General features: G+C 37.9%; 1 protein-coding gene across 27 annotated transcripts in view; it reads right to left on the reverse strand.

Annotated features, from left to right (window-relative positions):
• Nucleotides 1–20,680, reverse strand: part of LOC101174692 (calcium-activated potassium channel subunit alpha-1) — a 159,094-nt gene that overhangs the window by 39,211 nt on the left and 99,203 nt on the right. For 8 of the 27 annotated variants that reach the window (XM_020709517.2, XM_020709521.2, XM_020709518.2 and 5 more), the window contains 12 exons: nucleotides 16,596–16,706; nucleotides 16,397–16,502; nucleotides 16,124–16,206; nucleotides 15,968–16,037; nucleotides 15,340–15,495; nucleotides 14,294–14,403; nucleotides 14,112–14,180; nucleotides 13,121–13,132; nucleotides 10,472–10,558; nucleotides 10,300–10,376; nucleotides 8,486–8,494; nucleotides 3,578–3,751 (listed from right to left, as the gene is read on the reverse strand). In XM_020709517.2, the coding sequence (XP_020565176.1) occupies nucleotides 3,578–3,751; nucleotides 8,486–8,494; nucleotides 10,300–10,376; nucleotides 10,472–10,558; nucleotides 13,121–13,132; nucleotides 14,112–14,180; nucleotides 14,294–14,403; nucleotides 15,340–15,495; nucleotides 15,968–16,037; nucleotides 16,124–16,206; nucleotides 16,397–16,502; nucleotides 16,596–16,706 (1,064 nt within the window). The remainder of the gene's footprint in view (nucleotides 1–3,577; nucleotides 3,752–8,485; nucleotides 8,495–10,299; nucleotides 10,377–10,471; nucleotides 10,559–13,120; nucleotides 13,133–14,111; nucleotides 14,181–14,293; nucleotides 14,404–15,339; nucleotides 15,496–15,967; nucleotides 16,038–16,123; nucleotides 16,207–16,396; nucleotides 16,503–16,595; nucleotides 16,707–20,680) is intronic. The other 19 variants (XM_020709523.2, XM_020709522.2, XM_020709530.2 and 16 more) reach the window with 5 other exon arrangements.

Raw genomic sequence — 20,680 nt, forward strand, 5'->3', positions numbered from 1 at the left:
CACTACAGCTGAAGATAGGATGATATGATGGCACAACAAAAGAAGACAGAACAATAATCTGTCTAGTCTTAGATATAGAACAAGTGTTGCAATCAAATCAAGACGTTCAATGAATATTTTAAGTTTGCAGTGATAAAATATTCTGTTTTTATCAAATATGAGGGGAAAAAGCACTTTTAATTGTCTATAACCAGACAAAAGTCATTTTATGTAAAGATGTATGTCTTTTATACTAAAAAAATAATTTCAACCAAATTTGAAGTATTAATTTTTACACTAAATTATTATTAAAATGTGAATATTTAATGTCAACCATTTTTGAGAACCTGGCTATTGATGCCGCTTTAGTCACTGTTGTAGTAAGCAGCTGAACTGAGCTCCCCACCCCTTTGCAAAAATAATCTTCCAGCAATAAAGGTCACAGCGAGGGTCAAGGGCAGCTTTATGACAAAGATCCTCAAAACATGGAGGCGCAGTTGCTCTGGCATCTGTCTCCAACAATCTAGCCCAACAACAGACTAACCAGCCAACATCTGGGGCTTAGTTATTCAGCACAGGATAGAGAGAGAGTGTGTGTGTGTGTGTGTGTGTGTGTGTGTGTGTGTGTGTGTGTGTGTGTGGGTGTGTGTGTGTGTGTTTTTTTGGGGGGGGCAAGATTGCCTGGTGGACAGGAGCTGTCAGGGTACGTTTGGTGATGAGCCCGTAACGATGGGAAACGGAAAATGCAAACATAATTTCTGTGTCAACATAGATCGGATCTTTTGCGATGAGATGCAGATTCAAACATGCATAGACAGATAAAAGTGCATGTTGTTATGCACATGAGGCTGTGCACGTAGAGGGGCGAAGGCCAAGCCCATGGCATCTCTTTCAACCCCCCCCACCCACCCACCCACTTTCTTCATGACACTGAAATAAAACACAGAAAAATTCCCAAATTAAAAGTAGCCCATAGTTTGGTTGTTTTTGACCCAGCTCTAAGGTTTAAATGGGACAAACTTTTTGATGGGTATTTTTATGAATGAAACCCCTAGAACCCCCAAAACTAGTATTGCCCCAAAAAGTAACCCAAAAATATATCCCAACATCCATAACTGGAGAAATAATCAAAGTGTTTTCAGACTGAAAGCAATTAACAAACCAAAAAGTATTACTAAAAAATTCTAAATGATTTGAGCATGATTTTGGATTTCAGATGTTATAAAATCCCTGTACAAGTCTGCACTTGTGCTGGTTTTCTGCCAACACTGGTGTGTTTGTGTGGTTTAAATAACACTAGTAAGGAATTATTTAAAGTAGCGTTCAAAAAAACATGAAAAGTGTTCTGATTTAAGATTAAATTTAGAATAAGATTTAAGATTAAAAAAAAGAAAAACAGGAAATTAGAAGAGGAAATCTAACAATCCCAGGATGGCGAAGCCCAATACAATCCCTCACTAAACTCTCTTTTTTCAATTAAAGAGTTAAAAAGGGAAAGAAATCTAAGACAGAGAAGGCTTTAGTTAAATCCTAAAGGGGTTTGGGGGAGAAGTGAGATCAGTAACCATGTAATGGCCAGTAATTGGTACCAAGGGATATCAGCGCCGGCCCAACTGCAAGAGGCCGGGCCAAACTCCTCATGCCGTGTTTGACACTAATCTAGGCTGATTCGGCAGACGGTGGGAGAATGCTGAGGAGGAAATGAGATCTGTATGTCTGAACCCAAAGCTTTGATAGTCGGGCCTAGTGCTGCCATATCTAATTGACAGAAAATGTTGTGCTTCTCATTCCCTCAAAGGCGAAACAAATGGGAGGGATCTTCCAGAAGCTCTTTTATCTTTCAAGTGTTTAGACTGACGTCACTCTTCAGCTACGGACACCGGGCATGTGAAGCACAGTTAGTCCGTGGTGTTAACAGTGGACGCGCAGGAAGGGGCTTCTTTCTTTTTCTTTTTCCACTGTTCCCTAGTGCATGTCTGCCATTTACAGTTGGAAGAAGCTAGGTGCGAAATGACCAAGCGGTGTAAATTTTGCACAATCTTGCTCCAGACTTCTTATTCACAGTTCTATTCTCGCTGAATACAATTCACAATTATTCATTTCTCCTCCATGATCAACTTTACAACAGTTGACACTTCCTTGAATTAAAAGGGGTGTCCATTCTTACGTCACTTCCAAATCCAAGTCCCTGATTGGTCGACTTGGTTTATCTTTCAACATGCCTCCAATGGACGCGCGTTTTGTACATAGAGTCCAAAAACTGTTGTAGAAACTTGCGTAGCTACACATCAACAAGAGAGTTTTGAATGTGGAACGCACATATACACACTGGAAGTGGCCACTTGAATACGCGTTACCGAGGGGGGTGTGAACGTAGCTTCAAAGTTCACACGTTAGTCATTTCTTCCTCCTACTCTTCCTCAAAACGTCACCTTTCTGCCATTTCATTCCACACCTCCTTCCTTGTAAGTTCAGTACCTTGATACTACTGTAAGCAAAGTTTTTAAAGAAGATTTCACTGAAGTCAAAAGTACGTGCAATAAAAAATAATGGCCTTTTCCTAGCGTTAAAAAAAACCTAATGGTAACATCTCATTTAGATATTTTAACTGACTGAACAGACAGAAATTCCATTTTGCCATGTTAGCCCCTTGACGCCTATTGATCCAAATGTGCATCAAGCCAGTTTAGAAACCAAAATTGCCTTAATTTAGCTTCCTAGCTGGCAATAAAGCCATGTACACAAACAGTTTTTCAGTTATTTACAACAGAAATGTTTTCAGTCTTTACTACGTTGGTCTCTTTATGGCACCTATGACCTTCCCTGACTAGCTAACTTATTTAAATAGAAATGAGAAATATAACCTTTTCTGGTATGAAGGGACCCTTTTAGATTTGCGGGTAAATGCATGGTTGACAAAAGGTTTCCTGAAAGCCTTATAATGAGCACACCCTACTCAATTAGTACCACAACTACAACAAAAGAGTGCCCTGTCTCTCATAAATAAATTCTCTAAAGCAAAAAAATATAGCTGATCAAAAACGTAAAATCAAAAAGAACAAAAAAAGGGAAAATAAATACTTCAAAATAAAATTTCAAACATAATTGCAACAAAATGCTGTTTGTAAACTATCAACTTTAAAAAAAAAAGTCATTTCTGTATTTGCAGACGTCTTACCTTAAACAGTTACAAAAACATCAACCACCACGCTCCAAACGTGAAATTTTTACACATCTTGAGTGACTGATACAGCATGCTGTAGCCACATTTCTAACACCTACAATACGGTACAGCAGCACCACAGACCACAGCACTCATCCACTACTACACACCCAGAAAGCTAAATATAACTTAAAACAGAATTTAATCTGAATTTTCAAAGAGAAATCTGTTTAAGATAAAACAAAAACAGCAACATATTTTTCAACCAAAAACATAAATACCGACCCACATAGGCCACAGTTACACGAACCATGAAGTAACAGGTCACGCCACGTACACAACATTGGAGACGCACAAACACGTACCGTGCCCCTAGCATGGTACACGACACACACAACAGACATTTAACAGCATGTGTTGGGCGGTGTAACTTACAGGCACGTAAAGTGGTTGCGCAATCATGAATAGAGACAGAGGAAAGTGGGTAGGCCCTCTGAAGGGTGTCCATGTTACTATGTACACTGCCTGACATGCAAGAGCAGTCTTGCTCTGAACGGCCGCAATCAAAACAACATGCCAGTTTCATTCGTTTGTAGACGGACATCTTGGCTACAGTCATGTTTTGGGATGAGAGGAGAGGAAAAGCAGCAGGTTAATGGCAAAAGGAGAAATACTCATAAAGGGGAAGTTGGAAGGTAATTTCATCAGAAAGGTGCAAGCTTTAGCCATCTGCCCCACAGACTTGAGCCTCAAATTGAGAATTACTCTTTAACGAGCTATCACTGAAATGCCATTTACAGTTCTCTTGTCCAAATAAGTGCTACTGAAGTGGACACATTTCAAATGTCATAATTATCCCAATAATTTGAATGATATGATAAGACTGATCTACAGAGGTCAAGCTGTGTGCTAAGGCTGTAACAGGTTCAAAAGACAAAATTAGAACTGAGGGAAAGTAAGGAGAGGGGAAGGGGAGAAGGAGGGAAGCATTCAAGGAAAAGAGGCATGGGCAATGTCTTTTGCAGCAAAAGTCATACAATCTTCCAAAAAAATTGTACATCCTCTATCCATTTGGCTAAAGGTGTGAATCACGTACCTGAATCCCGTCATGCAGCTGTAGGCTCTGTCCACGGTGGAACACTACGCTACAGGCTAGACTGACCACATCATGCTGTGTTCAGATGTGCACTTTCACTGCTCCACTCCCAATGGGTGTTTTTTAATCAATTCAATGTGTTGTAACACGCATTAGCTAATCCTCAAACATGATTGATATAATTTATGGATGAATAAGTACTTGAAAAATGTCTTGTGTTGAGATACATAAAAGACTTTTAAGTCTAAGCAAGATCTATAACCTTAGAAGCGCTAGAAATGTAACGTCTAATGCTTTATTGATCAATTTTTCACATTATAATAACCCTTTTTTTCTTCAAAAAAAGTCATTTTCTAAAACTGCTACTGTCTGTTTATTTTCTTCATTAACAATTGTACTTGTTTCATTAATTGACAGTTACTGTATTTTACAGAGTATAAGGCGCATTCAACTATAAGTTGCAGGAACATAAAACCCTATATAAGTTGCATCGAAGTATAAGTTGCACTGGAGTATAAGTTGCAAGAGAAAAAATGGAAAATAAAGAAGAAGAAACTATACATAAATCACTACGGAGTTTAAGTTGCAGGAGCAAAAAAATGCACAATAAAGAAGAGAAACTCTCAGAGTATAAGTCGCAAGGCTTCAGAACAATTTCACCAAGCCTGGCGTAATGCTGCGGTCACACCGAATGCGATTCACACATCAAATTCGTGTCCACTGCCTGTTTTTTGATACGTCAAAAAAAAGAGTAACATTGTCTCGATGCAAACAATATATATAAAGTTCAGGAGGAGAACGATCAGATTTTCCAACATGATTGTTTTGGACAGCGGTTCTTCTGCGTTTCTGTCAGTCACAAATATTGAAACACACACCTACAGGGAACATATGCCTTCTAGTGGTTTTTAGCTAGAAAAAAACCTCTTAAAAGGTTTGTTAGCGTGAAAATAACAAATATGTGAGCCTATTTATTTATGTTTTTAGAAAATCACATATAAGTCTCTTTTTGAGTATAAGTTGCAACCCTGGCCAAAACCCTTGCCAAACTATGCAAAAAAAGGACTTATACTCCAAAAAATACTGTACTTTCATATCACTCCTAAACTGGTAATTGGTTACAAGTTGCCAGTACTTAGGTAAGCCTGTATGAAAGTATTTCCTTCTAAAAGTCAAAATGAGAGCTTTAATGAAACCAAATCTTTCCATAGCGAATGCATATTGCTGTGTGGTTGTATCATTAACCTTAAACCCAAAGGAGAGCAGGAGTGAAAATCCCTAAAACACTGTATGTAAATTTCTGAGCAAAAAACCCAAAATAAAATGGTCCCATTCCCTTATTGCCAAGGTGCGAAGAGAGCACACAGGATAACCATCTGCACCTTTACAAACACACCCTTTAGCATTCTGTCGTCTGAAAATCCCATCATGCATGAAGCATCATGCTTGAACTTCAGCCCAAAGAAAGAATGGGAAACGCAGATCATCAGAAAGGCAGTCAGGGAGTGCTCTATCCCGTGGCATGCATGTGCTTTCTGAGCATGTCAAAATCATGCAAGTCTTTCTCCTTAATGAACAACGGAGAAGTCATTAAATTACTCTTCACAGCACTGATTGAGCTTTGGAGGCATGGTACACATGGGCAGTGAGGTCTTTATTTCGTGCTGCGATTTATTAACTTCAAATTTTTTGTCTTAGCACTTGAATTGCAATAGAGACCAATAAGTGAGATTTCTCACATGTGAGAGGGGAGCAATGAAAAACAGAAGACACACACACAGACACACACGCACACAGACAAATGTCTTTTACTTCTGACTTCACAGAAACACAGAATTCGGCCTGTGACTGTTCGGTGCCTCTTTCAGGACATTCTTGACTGATTCAACATCACCTTCACCCTGATGAGCTCTCTTTTGGGAAACTTTGTCTTTCATTATCATCGGTTATCCACCAAAAAGAAAAACACTCAACATTATAGCTATTAGGGTGCCAAAAGCCATATGAAAAATAAATTTTCTTCCTTCACAATTTGTAATGTTGACTTTATCAAATAAGGATGTTTTTCTCTGGTCCTTAACAGATCTTTAACATAAGTAAAGTTGACCATTGCTACACTGAAAAGAAATTTGCAATAATCTTGCAGGACTGATTTTTGTTAATTCAGTCTGGAGTAAAGATCCATAGTGATGTTCTTGTGGCATTTTTCTCATGATGGAGGACATATGTAAAAGAAAATTGAACATAAAACTGCATTTCAGAGTATTTCTTCATTCAAATGTATGTAAATCAGGAGCAGATAAAAAAAAAAAGTCATTTGAAAAACGTGCATTCTTTGTTGCACCACTAATGTTGGGGTTGTAAGCTAGCAGGAGAGAGTGTAAGCAGATGGATGGCAGGAAGTGGGGGTGGGCTTATGTCATGCTACCAATCCCGGCCAGTGTACAAGTACTGCCGCTCTGCAGAAACTATGTCGTAGAAAACCACACAGGGTTTTTTCTGTTTTTGTTTTGGCAAAAAACAACATAGTCATAACTAAATGACCACTGGGACCACCTTTCTATAGATCAAAAGATGATCGGAGTGGGACTTCAGCATGTTTACTCATGGATGAGATTATTCGAAAAATTATGGAAGAGGACAAAAACGACAGTTGCATTAAAACGTCCAGAAGTTTAAGTGAAATAAAAAATAAAAACTGGAGTTTGTGACTAAAGTGATTCGTCAACTGCCTTCCATGTTTTTAAGGGACAGTAAAATGAATCACATGTCCAGAGATGGGGAAAGGGGGGGCAACGTCCTGCAATCTTTCAAGGACTTCACATGAAGAGTGAAAGTATATTTGATGCCATCTGACTGCATTAAGGTAAAGCTAGAAATTATACAAAGGTGGGTGGGCATACATTTTAGACACTTATATTTGCAAAATAGAAATGTTTATGTAAAAAAAAAGTTTTTAAAAAAATTGTTTTGGTATTTATTTTTATTTTTGATCCAGCATTTGCAAAAGTACTGTAAAACATATAACTAATAAATGGTTATCATAGATTTCATTTACGAGATTAAAAGACTCTTTAAGGACCAGAGGCTTCTAACTTTCTGAGATGTTTGTACTTTTACCTTCACATGGCTACATGTTGAATTCAAAGAATGTCCCAAAGGAAGCACTGTACTAAAACACCCCTGTCCCCTAAAACTGTGTTTTCTCAGCAAGAGTACAAGAAAAATGATAATAGTGGTTCATAATCTGACATTTTAGGCAACATTTTATGTTAGATCAACAGATAATAGGGGGAAACACTAGTAAAATCAGACTGATGAATGTCTTTTTTTGTTTTCCCTTTTGGCTTAATTCCCCCCTTAAAATACAATTAACACACAATTGTGGTACTTGTACTTTTGCTGAATAGCTTTGAGGGGATCTTGATTTCCTCTACAGACATCATCGTTTACTTTTTGCTATTCGTGGGACTGGTAGAACAGCACCCTCCAATGGCAACTATGTGCAATGACGTTTAACTTTCAAACTAAATGGCCAAACTTGCTGCGATGTTTCAAATCCGACAGGGACCCGCTGATCTCTGAAGCCTGAGCCAGAGTTTAGGAAAATGGCTTAGATTATAAAGCGGGGCAAAAGGGGAACCACGTGATTTTTGTTTTTTGTTTTTTTGTTGTTGTTTTGGCTCAGCCTCACTTATTTTAGATTTGACAAGCTTTACCAAAAATGGCTTTTTGAAAATGGGGAAAAAGGTCACAAAAAGCTCTCTGTTATACAAGTCTATATAAAATGTCAGCTTTTTGTTGCTTGTTTTTAGTTTTTTGCCTTCTCATATTTTCAATTCATGAGACATGGAAACTCGTCAAAACTAAAACATGGGTTTCTGAATGGAAAATATGAGAATGGTTTCATCCATATGCAGCCCAGATAATCAGTTGCATAAACTGTTAATTGTGTCACATTTCATTTTGGTGTAATTTACAGCTGGCTAGAGCATAAGTGTTCGAGGCTGGTTATTTAAAGGTTGATTGGGGTTCAATTTCAGCTGCTTTAGACTAAGTCTGGTCTAAGCACACTGCAGAAATGAGAGGTGAGGAAAAGGGATGCAGAAGCTACACTGGTTCATGCAACACAGATACAATTAAGAGATTGCTAAAGAAGGATCGAAAGAAAAGAAAACAATAGCACTGCACTCTGAAAAAAATGGGGCGTCTGTTTTGTTTGTTTGTTTGTTGTTTGTTCTACTCACAATAAATCACTACCAGTAAGAGGTTAAAATAAAATGGTTGTTTTCCAATGGCAGCAGGGAAGGAAATACATTAAAAGTGTGTCACTGATCATGGAAAAAAAACATGGAAAAAAAGTAACAGAGGAGAACAAAACATGAGAGAACATAACATACTCCAGGACACAATTCCATTGAAGTAATGGAACTGTCACCTTTTCCAATGCAACTCTCTTGTTGGCAAATCTGTGATAATCACAGGCAAATGTATCAAGATGTCAGACAAATTTAGACTGTTTGTCTAATTGATGATGACAGTAGGAGATTTCTGGAGTCCGTTTAGCAGGATAAACAAATCAAGTCCTGATAATTGTGCTGACAAGCTGCAGAATATTCATTTGAAAACAAAAAGGGTTTTTATTAAAAGGTTGTTAAAGGTACGATGGAGTATTAGGGCCAGTTTACAAACAAATTGTTTTTTGTTTTTTTTTAAATAAAACTTTAAATACGTACATTTATGAGGTAAAAGTCGTAACTGTTAAATTACGAGAATAAAGTCATATTTACTAAATTTGAAATAATAAATGCGAAATAAAGTGCAAAATTTGTGATATACATTTTTGAGAAAAAAGTCATTAATATACCAGAAAAAAAACACCAAAGTTGTTTGTTTATCGGGTGGTACTCGAAGATAAAAGAGGTGGAGTATTTTGTGAAGCTTTATTCCCGGAATTCTGAACCTGTTGGGTGACTTAAAATCTAATTTTTATTAGCATAACATTGAAAAGAATATGCCAATAACTATGGCTCTTTGGACGGAAGCATAACACAGACTTGGAGGAGATCTTGTCTTTCGTGGAAGAAGAAAGGATGCAGGGATACCCATGGCTTTATCAACGGGCACTGCAGAGATCCTGCAAGCCATCCATCAATGAATAAAAAGTAAATCAAACAAATCTATATTTGTAACCTTATCACTAAGCGTTCAGTTTACCTGTTCAAATCCAAGAAAGTTTGACCAAATTGCACATTTTGTTACCCTTGTGCTGTCTTAGATGACCCCACCCTTACTTTGACGTGTTATTCCTACCATAACAAAGGTGGATAAAGGTGGAAAGATTTCATGTAATCCATGGACACCAGTGAGGATCACAAATCATTGAAGAAAAAAGGTTCAGCGCACTGTCTAGTGGGTCTAGATCACCCAACTCCCAATGTTAAAGTGCCCAGGATAGCACAAGGGTTAAATTGAACAAAAAGTCGGTCTGCTGCTGCACATAGTGCTCACTTGTGGGATTGTTTGTTCACTTGGAATTTGATCTTGTAATCTTGTAAATAAAATAAAAAAAAGTCATAAATTTACGAGATTTAAAGTCTTAAATTTGCAAGAAAATAACTTGATCTGGTAATATTACTTTTTGGTGGCCCTAATACTCCGTCGAATAAAGGAATTGTGAATTCTCTAAAGCTTATTCCTGACATCTACTGCATTCCAGTTGTGTTCATTTCTTTTCAGGTAAAGTTAGCCACTTGTTCAGAAAAAATAGGTAAACAAGACGATTACATCTAGAAGATGGAAACAGAAAGGATTTAACAGATGAGCATACTATCATGGATGTCACAGCAGTTCAAATGGAACCCTTATCAAACACTTTCCTAAGAGTATAATGGTGACAGGTATAACGGAGATGTTGCACGAAATAGAACAACAGTGGGACAACGAAAAACACTATTGTTGTTAAGGCAAGTAACAGGAGTTTACAGACTCAGACAGGTAGGTTTAGGAGTGACAGGAACAAAGGAAAGAATAGCTTCAAAACAAAAGCACAGCTACTCACGTCGTTTGCAGCCACACTTCTTAATCCGTTTGGGGTCTGTGATGTCATCGTGACAAGCTTTGCAGTAGTAAAATGCTCTAGAAGTGGCAAAGTACACATGTTTAGTACTTAAAACAAACAAATTTGATGTTTCATTGATTACTGGTTGGGTTTTTGTTGGGAATAGGATCACCTCTTTACTTCTTTGGCGTCACTAGCGATAAAAAATCCAAGAGTTCCCTCCTGCATTTTGACATGGTTGCCTGGGTTGATGAGGATGCTGGGTAATCAGAGACATACAGACACATAAAGCTTGTTACTGCGTGGACAAAACTCAATTCATGCACACGACATGCTAATCAAGAGGAATGGTACAAACACATTTTAAAGCCTGTTGTTGAGAAAAAACTGCACTAGGACTGGGCTTTTTTTTCAGAACATCATCCCTGTCAGGTTTTAATTTCACTTGTTATTGCTCCTATCAGTGTCTTGTTTGCAACATAACTTTTGCTCCTGTATTGGATAATTTGTGGATGTGATACATGGATGGACAAGAGTTACAACAGCATGGTCGCACATTCAATTTTAATTCTTTTCTTTACAAAATGGCTTTGGACTGGCCTGGGGGTGAGAAAAGGGACAGAGAGGTACAAGTAAAAGGGATAAGGGCAGAAAGAATTAAAATTATGGCCATGGAGTGGTTTGAGTTTCAGCACTCAAGTACAGTCATCTAGTCAAAACAGATGTTATGAAGCCCACTGAGACATGGCTGTAGTACAGAGAATGTACAGTAAAAGTCATCGTCCCGGTTAGTATTTGACAGTGGGATGTAAGGGAATGAACAGCTCTCGTTTTTGTCAATACTAGTGACTTCACTTTTGGACTCATTTAGAAGTACGTGTCCCTTAAAAAGTAGACTGAATCCAATAAAGTTCAGCTCTGCCAGCACCATCTTAAAAATGGTTTTTTTAAATAGCATTATTTAAAGGCAGGAAAATTCTAAAAATGTACGACACCCTTTATGAAAAACCCCAAGCAGTTAAAGTGATTGGCTGTATCATTCCCCATTAATTAGACTATGACAAAAGTATACACAACTTACATTTACAATACACACGCACACACATACACCCTTGTCATTAATGGTTACCTGTGGGCAACAATCATCAATGATGTGAGTGTGAGCCAAGGTATTAAAACATTAAACCTCCAACAGTCCTTCAAAATAAAGGCCCAGATGAAAGATGTCTTATATGGTTTTTCCATTTTGATCACATTTCTTTCTTAAATTTTCCTGGTCGATTATATTAGCTTTAAAGAATTTTATAACCCTCCAGAGTCCAGATGGATTTTTTTCTTGGGAACATCTTTCCTCTGAGCTCAAAAATGTTAACATTGCAGAAAAAAACTATATTTTTTGGGGGGGAGCAATTGAATCTATAAACAACTTAAGATGTTATCATGCAAGTTTTACTTTTACTATCACTCCAAGATGTAAACCAACATCCATTCTGATTGAATGGCCCCCGAAGAAGCAAACATCACATTTGGCATGCTTTTTAGTGAAAACAGTTGAAAGAAAATAAAGTGAGACAGTTCCACAAACGTTGTTGCCCAAATTTGAGATTTTTATTTTTCACTTTTCCAGAACATTGTTTTTTCAATGGAGGGGGAAATAAAACTTTTTAAGTGTCAGAACCTCATACTGTGAGCAACAAAGTACGCTTTTACCACTGTATGTAACTGTGTTGCAGCATGCATTTACTAAGCAGTGTGAAGAGGACAGTAGTCAAACATAAAGGCATAGCCACCGCAGTACAGATATAGGGGACAGGTACGTAGATGCAGACGGTTGCAGTAACTTCTGTGCAGTTGGATTGTTTCTCAAACACCAAACTGACAGGAAGTGACCTCACTTAAGAACATCTACTCAAAAAGACGCACAGGCGTGACTGTACATGGTGGCTTGGACGCACAAAGATGCACATTCACACACAGAGAAAATCTCGCTCTCAGAATAGTAACATGTGACGAACAAACATGCAACAGATGGATGGACATGAGGCAGTGACAACATGGGAGGGAGATGGAATGCAAAATATGGAATAAGGGGCGAGTAAATTATACTTCAGTTTGGATCAACCTAATGTTTATCCAAATTTGACACCTTCATGCCTTTGTTAGTGTGATATTTTAACATAGAAAAAAATTCCAAAACAAACAATAAAAAAAAAAGCAAGAGTAAATAAAATATGCTTTACATTACTGGTTGATAAATCAGTGACTTTCTCTTAAAGACTGAATCTGCACAACATTCTCTTATTGATCACCAAAGCAACCTCTTTTCTGTGATCCGTGATTACACACTCTTCCACTGAATCTAAGACAAAAACCGCAAAATACTGCTCTGGTAGTCACGTATTTTAGAACACCAATGAGTGGAATGCCTCTCAAGGCTAACATACATCAACTGAGCGACACTGAAAAAGAACTGAAAGTGAGAGAAATAATTTAGGCAAAAAGGTTTGGTTAAAGACACAACTGAAAAGATCAAATAAGAGGTAGGTATGGAAAGGGTGGAAGGTTTGGCCTTGGTACACCGACAACAGCAAAGACAAAAGAACAGATCTACTACAAACAAATCCAAATTTTCTATCCTCTCTCTGCCTGCAAAGAAGTTAGTGCATTAAGCACAAAGGACACAGTTAAAAAAAATAGTTTGAAAAAGAGGCCTGTGACATAGTGATTGGAAAAATATCCTTTGGAAACTCCCAAAGTCAGAAGCTTTAAAGTGGTGAAGATTGGGTGGAACTTTGGAAGTAAGATAAGGTTGAGGGCATACCGCTTTCGGCTTCTGCAAACAACAAGAAAAACATCTCAAATCAAACAGATTTCAGCATAAAAAGAAGAGGAGAAAAGGAGCGTTGCTAATGCTGGTCCGCATATTCATCTGACAATGCTGCTACGCCTTTTAACTCAACCATGTTTGTCTGGTGATGAAGTCCAAGATCCTAAAAATAACTGTTTTATTGCTACTATAAAAAAGGATTTTGAAGTAAAAGGTTATTTTGTGTCTGTTTCTTTCAGTCAGCAAAGGCAATGAAATCATAAAAATATGACTTTTGTATTGTTTCCCTATAAAAGGGTTAAAAAAATTAAGCTTAAAAAATAGGAGAATAAAAATAATTCTGCAAAATAAATAGGAAATAAACAACTGAGTCTAAGAAAATTAAGTCAAATGAATAATAATTATTACTATGTTTTTATCATGCAGGTTTGTCAGTTTACATATAAACATTTGACACATGCAATAAGGCGCAGGCGGGTGAGATTTGGCAGTCGAGGATTCAGAAAGGATAGATGCGCTTTGTGTTGCTACAGGTAATAGAACCAGCATTGGTGAGTTAGTGGCAGATATACCAACTGCAAAAGAACACTGCACATACATTTAGAAAAAAAAAACCTGCAGATCAAATTTTCTGGCAAGTTGGTTACATATTTCTAAAAGTGAAAAAATGTATCAAACACACTGCATTTTTTATATGACAACTCCTATAAAACATATGAAACTGTATTTTTCTATAACATTTAGGCGCAGTAAACATTCTTAAAAATTATGTGACAAAAAAATCAAATTTATACAAATAGGCTTTTAGAATTTCTGTGTAACTGTCAGATAACAAAACATGAATAAAAAAGGGGGTTTTCACTTTAAAGGCTATGACAATATGCTGGTTTTCACAGTTTTTATAAAAATATCTCCACCAAAGCTGCAGCCAGCAACAAAAATGTCACTTCATTTCCCCTTTTACACAAATCACCACTTGACAAACCTGCTTTCTCTCTGCTCAGACTTGTATTCAATGGCAATAAGCAACAACTTCAGCTTCACATAGCACAGCCTGTAAAACAAAAGCATTTATTAGAGAGGATAAGCACAAAAAGTCTGCGTCAACCCCTCATATCCCCTTGCATATGCCTGGTTTTGAAAACCTTTTGGTGGAAGGGTACTTACTCGCAGATATGGGGGAAGGAGAGGCCTACAAAGGCACTGGACAAATACTCTGTGTACATCTCATTAGCCACTCCTTCAAGGTAATACTTCTGCCATGTGTCCTCCTCAATCTAAACAAAACAAAACAAAAAAAAAACATTTCTCACAAAGTTTCTAAACCCAAGACAGACCCCTGTGATCAGCCAAAGACTGATTGCTGATTGAGTTTGTATGCTGATCGGTCATCTTTACTAAATGTCAACAGCGATTTGACAGAAGTATGCATAGAATCACAGTATAATAAACATAATGTAGACCACACCCAAACACACAAATAGGATCGTTTATCTCAAAGAACCATTCCAACAGAAATTGTGTTTTTGCTGTTTTTACACCTTGTTGCATTTTTCTCATTGTGGAGGACATTTATAAAGAAAATTAAGATTACAATTGTATTTCTGAGTATTTCTTTATTCAAATCATTGTGAATCAGGAGCAGACAAAAAGAATGCAGTTTAAACAAGCTTGTTGATTCTACGTACAAACTACAACAGGCATTCATTCAATCCATTCAATCATTTAATCAACCTTTGTATGTAAAGCAACACAAAGTGCATTCTGATGCATCTGTTTGCAGTCAAATAGATCCATGTAAGTCTTTGTTTTTTTCCTCATCTGAGCTGGCCGTGGCGCAGCGGTAGACCCCCTGCGGTCAAATTTCTGATGAACAACTGCCGCTCTACAAAAACTATGACTTAGAAAAACAATTTTTTTTTATTTGGCAAAAAATGGCATAATCACAATTAAAAGACCACTGGGAACACTTTACAATAGTTTAAAAGATGATGGGAGTGGGACTTTGAAGAAGATGTAAATCGTTTCTTAGGGAGGATCCAGTTAAGTAGATCTAGTTCATCTGAGAACAGAATGACTAAATCATGCACTTCTGTTAACTTCACATCTACTCCAAAATTGAGTCACCCTCTTTTCACATTTTGACATGATAATTCATTAATGTTTCACATTAGGGACAAGGGAAACAAGCAGATCATTGCTCTCTGTGTTACCTCAATGAAGGACCTCATGGAGAAAAGGTTGGCTAGCATGGTAGACAGGCCCTGGGCCAGACAACTCTGGGCAATGAAGCCTGCCTTCAGCTCTGCCAGGCAGATCGCATCATCTCCCTCCTTCCAGTTCCAGCTTGGAATGTTCAGCAGATGGGCCTTCGTCATGCAACAGAAACAAAAGTCCACGTACAAGAAGATAATTCAGTTTTTTGGCAAACGCATGTGATACAGCTTGAATGATATGAGTCATTCCACGTTCACATCGGGCATGCACGCATTAAAGGACACACGAAACACATCAGTCCAGTGTGAACACCAAAGACTTGGTGTCATATAATTCCAACCGGAAACAAGACGCTGTTATTAATTGGGTGACGGAGGCGATGTAAACATGCCCACTGATTAAAGAATGTCCTATTTTCTTTGTGTCAACCCAACGCAATGGGGACGCAATGCAATGAAAACAGACCACAACAAGGTTTACTCTCAACGTTATTTGTAAAAATAGCTTCAAATATACTTCCATAGAAAGTAGACTTTTTTGAGGAATGATATACATGGTCTCACTCAAACTCCTTTTTAAAAGAACATTTTTTTAAATCGCTGCATCATAAAGTATCAGTCTTACCTTATTATGATATTGTAGCATCTGTGTAATTATTCTGATCTTGGGGTGGTAGTTCTTGATTGAAATGACCCTTCAAACAAACAACCATTTACAATGAACAGAAGCAGGTCACTAGGTTGGGCACAATTGACAATAAAGGTTTAGATGACAGTGTACCTCATGATGTTGGAGGCGTCTTCAGCATCAGGATCTCCACAATATTTGTTGGCTAGAATTAAGCAAGCGTCTGCTGACTCGATCTATGAAGAAGCCAAAAGGCAAGGACTTGAAAGTTCAATGTTAGTATGTACAAACCATTTCCTGCAAATCTGTTCTCCCAAAAGAAGATGCAGCATAAAAACAACAGAAGTAGCTCTTGACCCTTCCTTTAATACACAAGACAACAAATTGATCTTGACCATTAGTGGTAGACTTTTTTGCCAACAGTACCTTCACTCGGGCGAGATCATGTGGGTTGAGAACAGATCCCTGATAGAACTCTACTTGGGTAAAATGGCGTTTGAACAAGGCTTCCAGCTCAAGATTAGGGGAAATACTAACATACAAAGAAAACAGGATAGGGCGGGGGTTAGTGCCTGTATGGATCAGCCCTACCCCTAATACTGTGAGAAGGAAAAGATTAACTTACTTATGGAGAAAAACAATTTCTACATTGACATCATCCCTGTCCTTGTGTAGGAAGTCTTTGAGGAAGTTGGAGACACTTTCCAGGGTAATATGACCACAGACCACAATATGCCTGGAAGAGGGGGAAGAAATCTTCTTGAGTGGGCAGCATAAATCACTGAAGACATTGGCAAGCCTTCCAAAAATAATCAGTCAAACCAAAGCACTCTAACATTTAACTATATTATGAATGCAAAACTCAATAGTATTGTCAAGAAATGTCTTCTAAAAGCAAACAAGTAAGTGAATTATATCTCTTTTGCCACAAAAGTGAATATTTTTCCTCTTATAATGAAAGTGGTTAAACTCTGAACGACAAGTGCAATCAAGCACTCAACTCTGAACCACTTTAGAAAATCTAAAATATAATTACACAGCCTACAGTGGTTGGACTGTCATCCATTCTCAGGATAAAAACTTTGCCCTCAGCCAAACCACGCTTTCGTGAGCAGAATGGATGTTGACAAAGACAAGTACATCAATGGACTTGTGCTTTTATACACAACTTTACTAAAAGTTTTCAAAATGATTTGAAGTCCTGTGGTTGACGAAAGCTCTGTGCAGAGTGTTTGACAGATCACTGGCAACACTCATGACTTTTTTCAAGCAAAAGAATCTTTTGGATGCTTGACAGAGCTGATTAGAGGCGATAGGGAAAAAGACGGTGGTTTGGAATGGTTTTGGGGTTAAGGTTGTGTCCCCATGTGACTTCACTGAATGAAGTTCATGTCTAAGGGTTGGTTTCAAACTGAATGATGAGACAAAACTCCCATTGGGCAGCCTCGATGGTCAACGTTTGAACCGTGAAACTTGTGGTGCTTCTCTAATTGCTATAGCCCAATGGGAGTGTCCAAGATCTAACAGCTAAAATTTCAGTTAATGCACCATGAGTCATACGTCGGTAATAAAGGATACATTTATGCAATACTTAGCAGATGGTAGCAATTTCATAGGTTGTGTTTTGACTCAATCCAACAAGCATTTAGCTTTTTTTCACATTTTAACCATAATAAAATGCTTTTTTAGCCCCTTTGATGTGTCTAATTGTGCTCAACAGTCTGAATTATGAAAGCCCAGTAATGTCTATAACTGCCTGTGTCACAGTTGAAATCAATTTATTTCTCCCACTATTTTTGGGAGTTTCAACATTTTTCCAAGAACAGAGGATCAGGAACAACAAGGCCTGGTTAAAAAAAAGTAACTACAGGGGGAAGAACCATAGCAGAAATTAGGCAAAACGTACAGGTAAAGTAAGCACAGGCTTCCTTTCACCTGATCAGTCAGGCTTATTTAAACAGGAGTTCTCTGAAAGGACTTGGCAGGCTGTAACTGACACAAGAATCTGATGTTTTAACAAAACAACAACTCATATCTAATGATACTAAAATATTAATTTATGGTGCTATACTGTGTGATGGCGGCATCAAACTGTGAGGATGATTTCTATAAAGTTTTTGCTACGGTCACATATTCAACTGCCACCTCACGATGAAGAGGCATTAGCAGAATCTTCAGGATTAGCTATTGCCGTCAGATTTTTTACATTTGTTGCCATGGTCATGCCTGCATAAGGTGGAAGGCAGTGAGGCGGTGATGATGCTTTTACAAAATCGGGCGACAGCAGGGCGGCCAAAGGGCGGTGGCAGCCGGTTGGCAGCAGGTCTGATTGAACAATGTGTACAGTAAATGTCTCTGGATGGCGGCCATCCAGATCACAACCCGCATGCTAGCCAGGGGGGGAGGGGTTATATAAAAAGCGGGCCATTAAGATTTTGAGCACACATTACAATCTTGTCAATTTACAAAACAGTTCATTTTTCTACCCAGAAGTAAAACGATTCGATTTCTGAGGCACCGGCTTTCTCTCCTTGTGGGTACCGCCCATTGCAAATTGCAAGGATAGATGTGCATATTGTGGATAAAAAAGGAAAGCGTTTCGCCGATCATCGCTAGTTCCACAAAGAAAGTGGGTGCGGGTGTGTTAGCCTGGGGGAGGTGCTGGCAGCGCAGACTCTTCCTAGAAGGGGTTGTCCCTATCTTTGTTACATCACAATTTGAGAACCTGCACGTTTTCATTGATTGAGAGGGGCTGGTGCTCAGAGAGCAGGTTTTTAGAGGAGCACTCAGAAATATGTGAATGCTTTAAAATACTGCTTTGGGGGTGTTCTTCGTGAGAAATGAAAATCTTTATTCCCTTAAAAACTCAAAATCTTGATTTTGCATGAAGTCAGCCTTTAAATGTGAATTTTTGCTATGCAATTGTTCATAGAATTACAACAGGGCATGAATGAATGCTTGACATATAATAAGCTCTTATTTGCCCTTGAGTAAAGAGAGCTGCCCTGCTGAAGTTAAATATCAAACGTGAAAACTTGTTAGCAAATCTTATTGAGTTGAATCCAAACTTTATTGTGGGATATTGAGAACCTCATACTACCCTACAGAGAGCTGTAAAGCAATCTGTGCGACGACCATGTGATTTTATCCACCACTTGATGTGCCAGGAGACAATTAAACCACTTTAGTTTTAAGTCGTAAGCAACTCAGCAGTGTGTCTTAAATTTATTTCTCCTATAATAAAAAAAAAAACATTTTGGAAATTTCTATCATAGAAATAAATAAGTTGCGGCACTTTTCTTCTTGATCCATTAACGTGCTTTCATACTCAAGCTCTGGTGAACACATTAGACTTTAAAAGCCAATTTCAAAAAGTGAACAGAAAATGATTTAAGACTGACCCCGTCTGGCAGGTTTAAAGGAAACAGATATTCATTGATGTTCAACTAGAATTATAGTCCAGTTCCCAGCGTTCAGCCCATATGGGCCATATGAACTGTGCAGATTTGAACTGAAGTAGACTTGGAAACGTGGTGTGATGGACAGATCAAGGTAATGGTGGTTTGTTGATGCTGCAGAACATAATAGGTTTCCCAAATGTTGCTTATGTCCTTTCAAGACAATATAACGAGCAGCCATGATTGCAGGATTGTTCAGAGCTAGAGTGGCTGTGAGGTATTTCTGGCTGATGAGCTGGGATGTCTGAAAAGCCAACAGTTCTTGGCAAAAGATGGTTCCAGTTATAAAAGAAGAAAAAAACTACTCTAACTTCCTATTTTGGTATCCAGACATCCATTTTACAATGATACAATACACAGATTGATAAGGAATAATAATAACATTGAGGGTTTACCATTGTGTCATTAATTTAAAACATAATTTGGGTTTTTTTATTATAAAGATTTATTTGACTTACAAATTCAAATTACCTTAAAAGACAAAATACATCTTTGGAAGTAAATCATTGGGTGCAATTTCATAGATTATTTTAAAAATAACACCAAAAACCAAAACACATTAACATCACTCATTTGATTAAAAAAATAAGAAAAACTCAAACACAATGGCTCAGAAACTGAAAGGAAAAGTGGCACACAGTCACAATCAATGCAAAGGGGGCATCAAAGCGCATGCAAACAAAACATGCATTCATGACACATCCCAGGACGTCTTTGGGGTCAATTCGACAAAACAAAAAAAGCCAAAAAGGAAAGCTCAAACACCAGCAACAGAAGTTACTCATTTACTACTGCTCTAATCCCTATATCAGTGAGAAAGACTTTTATTAGACTCCACAAATATTCAACTAATTTAGTTTTGTATTCTTTTTGAGAGAACTTTTACAGTTTTGAAGAAAAGTTTTCACTCTTTTACCGGTGTGTGTCTTTATTCTTGAGACGATGATTCTGGATCTACGTGTCCTAAAACGCGCTCAAAGACGCATGCCAAAGATCGGTGAGGTCTGAAATCCGTTTGCGTGTCAGCCCCTCTGCTAAAGTTGTGTCTAATGGAAACCATGGAGTCGTGATGGAAACCACAGGGCTTCGAGTTCAGCAGGCGCCAACAATAAAAAACACTTGTCGTTACTGTACATCAGCGTATACTGTACTGCGTGAGAGCTGTCATGGCTGCACGCTACACTGCACAGATTACCACTGTGTAAGCAACACCAGTCTGAAACAGAAATCCATTATGAGTCCAATGTGATTC

The sequence above is a fragment of the Oryzias latipes genome, chromosome 15 (assembly GCF_002234675.1).
Source record: "Oryzias latipes chromosome 15, ASM223467v1".
Lineage (NCBI taxonomy): Eukaryota > Metazoa > Chordata > Actinopteri > Beloniformes > Adrianichthyidae > Oryzias > Oryzias latipes.